The sequence below is a fragment of the Quercus lobata genome, chromosome 2 (assembly GCF_001633185.2).
Source record: "Quercus lobata isolate SW786 chromosome 2, ValleyOak3.0 Primary Assembly, whole genome shotgun sequence".
Taxonomy (NCBI): domain Eukaryota; kingdom Viridiplantae; phylum Streptophyta; class Magnoliopsida; order Fagales; family Fagaceae; genus Quercus; species Quercus lobata.
The window spans coordinates 56,625,784-56,630,224 of record NC_044905.1 but is presented as its reverse complement, the minus strand read 5'-3'; the positions used below and the strand labels follow the sequence as shown (position 1 = coordinate 56,630,224).

General features: G+C 37.9%; 1 protein-coding gene across 1 annotated transcript; it reads left to right on the top strand.

Annotated features, from left to right (window-relative positions):
- Positions 1 to 3,202: 3,202 nt before the first annotated feature.
- Positions 3,203 to 4,168, top strand: LOC115966931. The gene is made up of 2 exons (XM_031086059.1): positions 3,203 to 3,631; positions 3,740 to 4,168. The coding sequence occupies exons 1-2, from the start codon at positions 3,203 to 3,205 to the stop codon at positions 4,166 to 4,168; spliced, it is 858 nt and encodes a 285-aa protein (XP_030941919.1).
- Positions 4,169 to 4,441: the final 273 nt, after the last annotated feature.

The window sequence follows — 4,441 nt, the reverse complement described above, 5'->3', positions numbered from 1 at the left end:
TGGAAGAGATAAGAGGCACATGTACACCTGATCCTGAATCTTTCTTTGTTTCACATCTAATTTCAGTTATCATTGGGGAACACAGAACGAACTCAAATGCTTCTAAAATATGCTCCCTCAGCTTCTCAGCTGTTGATTTACTCTGTTGTGAAGTGAAGATCAACTGCACGGTAGGGGCTGCAAGAAAAGGCAATTTAATTGCACAAACCATTAGTTACTGCACAGGAAGCCAAGAAATAAATGTAGATAAGCATTACTTAGGTGAAGAGGCATCAGTACTGATAGTTGGACTGATGCAGATCGGACTGAATGAAAAATGGAAAAGAAAGAAATTATAGGACATAAGTACTGTCCATGCTTTCATATGTCCCAATATCATCAAGGCTGATAGATACCAGACCACATTCTTTGTTGGAATATTATGAGTAATGATATCCACAACAAATAGTAACAGAAAAACAAAAAAGAGTTTTTAATATCAAATTATTGTTTTAGCTTAAGCTTCTGAGTTAAGGTAGGATCTCATCGCCGACAATTTTCAAGTAACCACTGCCTCCTTCACTATTTTTGAAGATTCTGGAGAAATGTAAAGCTATCTATACCGATATATACCTTATAAGAAAAAACCAATATAGGGAAATTTGTGAATCTAATAATATCCTTCCCTCCTAACTAAAAATACCCTACATTGATTGTTGTTTTGAGGATAAATGCAGTAGAAAATATTTCAAATAATTTGCCAATAAAAATAAATTCCTTAAATGGCATTTCTAGATTTCATTTCATGCTTTAGGATAAAGGTGGAACATAACTTTATAGTCTGGTTGACAAAGCACAATCAAAACTATTGGGAATAGAAGTGTATCATTTGCTGTAAAAGCTGCTTGAAGAGCCCAAGTATCAGTCAACAAAGCATAGGATATAGATTAAACCTTCCTCTGCTTAGTAAAACAAAGCAAGTTGTACAATAGTAGAAATTTTCTGAAGCTTAGGAGCTGTCAGTTGGCCTTTAAAACCAAAACAGAAATTTGGAATCAGCCTCACCTAATCGTAAAAATTTCCAAACAGATATTTGCTATGATAATGATCAAGTATTCATATTTTTTGAGTGGCAAAAAGAGGTAAAGGCATTGCATCTTTCGATAATGATAGGGGATCTCAAGCAACTCACAAAGTGGCCATTTGACCCATATGTGACTATTCAATTATATGCAAATTAAGTTTTCATTATTGATGATTTTACCTAATAACAATCCATCAATCAAAAAAGACAACAACAAGTACAAATCCAGCAACAATAACCCTAAGAAAAAGCGCGAGAGAGAGAGAAAGAGAGCTGGAAAGAAAAGAAGGAGAACCGATTAATGTCGCTGTAGCGGTCGCCGTGGCTGCCTCCTTAGACCTGATCGGTCAGGCTGATGGGTTCACACAAGTGGAGGAGATGGGTTAGGGAGGTCTGGCCGTCTGGGTTCTCCGAGCTGAAGGTATGCCTTCTTCGCGGTTCTATTTTTTATTTTAGATTTTTGCCTGAAACAAAATCGTTTTAGGGAGAGGTTTGTATTTTAAGTTTGGGCTTGAAACTAAGTAGTTTTGATTTTGCCAACTCTTCACTTGGTCATCACCAGAACGACATAGTTTTGAGGCTAATTTGGAAAAAATAAGACACATCAGCATGATGATGTATCACTTAATAGTAGAAACTAACTATGGGGGTGAATTGCTAACATAACCAAACTTCAAAGTATAAAATCAAGTTTCTGAAATTTTAGGATGTAAAATCCAATCAACCCAAAATTTCAAAATTGTAATTTACAATTTACCCTAAATGTTTTTTATACGTTAACCATTTAGTTTATTCCGCAAGTTTGTTAGAATGGTAAGTGGTGAATAAAAAAAAGTTGAAATAAAAATTCAAAATTTTAAACAAAACAAATAATTATCTCAGAATAAGTTAAGAATATATTACATATACCATATAAATACTTTATTTAAATTCATTTTTTATATATAAAACTCATAAATATTTGGGTAAATTACATAGTTGGTCCCTATCTTTTACACCAAATATCAATTTGATCCCTAACCTTTTAATTGTGTTAATTTAGTTTTTTACTTTTCAGTGTCGTGTCAATTCAGTCCCTATCATTATATTTTAAATGAAAAAATCTGATGTATCTAACGGATTAATAATAAATAAATAAATAATTCCTACACATTATTACCAACTGTGCAGCCACATAAGATTTTATTTGTTTTTTTTAATTCCTTTAAAAAATAATAATAATAAAAAACCTAAAATTTATGTTCCCATGGAGTCATATTGGCCTTCCTAAAACTTTCAAAATTTTCTAAAATCCCTAAAAACCCAGCCCAAGAACACACTAGATTATAGGTTGCGTAAAGAAAGAAATGAACCAATATGTCGACGACGACAAAGAGGAAAAGGATCTAGAGTAAAGGACAGCCTTTGGTGATGATGGGACTGACGAAATCAACTACAGACGAGCCTAACATTACAGACGAGGTCATCCTTATGGATGAATCAAGACAAATGCCTTCATCACTGACGAAGGCATTAGGACCATTCAATACCGCCAGTAATACCTCGGACGGTTACAACAACAGCTATGCAGACCATTGAAAGCACATTAAAACCCCATTATTAAGCAGGAGGAGTTACCAAGAAAGGCTTTAACGTCCCATTATTAACCACAAATGGTCAGAATCCAAGGCAACATATATATATATATATATGGCTCTCATATCACCAACAGGAGGTACTTAGACACTCTCAGCTATATTTCTTACTCTGTCATATTACATTATTCTTTCATCGGTAATTTCGTGATATTGACTTTGGCATCGGAGACTTTGTGGTAGGCACCACACCGGTGACCACTTTGAGGACACTATCACCCAGGCTGAAGATCGGATCCATCTGCCATCTCTGACTGACGAACTTACACTTCATCAGTTTGGCACCATCTGTGGGGACGACTTTTTCAGATTCATATTTGAAAACATAGTTTCCATTAACTCCTACATTCAGATGAAGTCCAATCCAGATTCTGCAGCCTTAGCCCAGCAAGTTCAAGCTCTCGCGGCCACCATTGAAGAACTTACCAAACAAAATCAGGAAATGAAGCTGTGACTTCGACAAGTTTAACAGGCTCAACAGGAAGAGAATCGGTCCAAGGATAACATGGAGGGAGAAGGGGATAGCCATAGGAGGAGTATTCATCAAAGACCTACTACTCCGGACGAGCAGAATTCAAATCTCCTTCGAGAGATGAGGAAGGAGATGGACGAATTGAGGAATGCTATTAAGGGAAAGATAGACAGAAGTGTAGACAAAATGGTAAGGGCCATAGATTCACCTTTCACTACAGTAGTCCTTGAATGCCCCGTGCCGTCAAAGTTTCATTTACCTCAACTTGAGCCGTTTGGCGAGCTCAAAGACCCTCAGGATCACCTTAATACCTTCAAAAAGACGCTGGGCTTTCAACAACCGCCCGACGAGATACTGTGTCATTCCTTTCCCGCCACTCTCAAAGGGGCTGCAAGAGAATGTTTCACAAAGTTGCCCACATTGTCCATCGACAACTTCAAGCAGTTAAGCAGCGCTTTTTTCGTCATTTCATTGAGGGACAGCGCCCTAAGAGGCCAGCAGACGACTTACTCACCATCAACTAGGGGGGAAAAGGAAACCTTGAGGTCATACGTAAAACATTTTACTTAGGAGACCCTCGAGGTAGACGAAGCTGATGACAAAGTACAGCTGACGACCTTCAAAGCAGGGCTGAGATCCAGAGATCTCGTGGCTTTACTCGCGAAGAATCCTCCAAAGACAATGGCAGAAATGCTCTTAAAAGCACAAAAGTACATGACTGTCGAAGACACTTTAGCAACCATAAAGGACGTAGAGAAGCCAGGAGACAAAGGAAGAAGGGATGACAAGCATAGAGGTCAAAAGAGGGAACGCCCAGATCGTCGAAATAATGACGGGAACAAAAGAAAAGATGATAAAGGTCCCCGAATAGTAAGATTTACTCATCTGGTTATGCCTGTTGACAAAATTTTGACGCAGATTAAGGACGAGCACTATCTCAAATGGCCGAGGCCATTACACTCATTCCCTAACGTCCGTGATAAGAACAAGTACTACTGATTCCACAAGGATCACGGCCATAACACAGAAGATTGTAGGGACCTAAAGGAGCAAATAGAAAAGTTGATACGAAAAGAAAAATTACAGAAATATGTGAAGAATGGAGAATATAGTAAGTTCAGAGACGGTAATAAGAGCCAGCATGAGTCCTCTTCCAGGAGTGATGATCGCCCGTCCCAACCTCCACAGGATGTGATCGGGGAGATAAAAACGATTATAGGAGGGCCCTTCTCAGGAAGGTCATTTAAATCCCTCAAGAAAGTGTACTAGAGG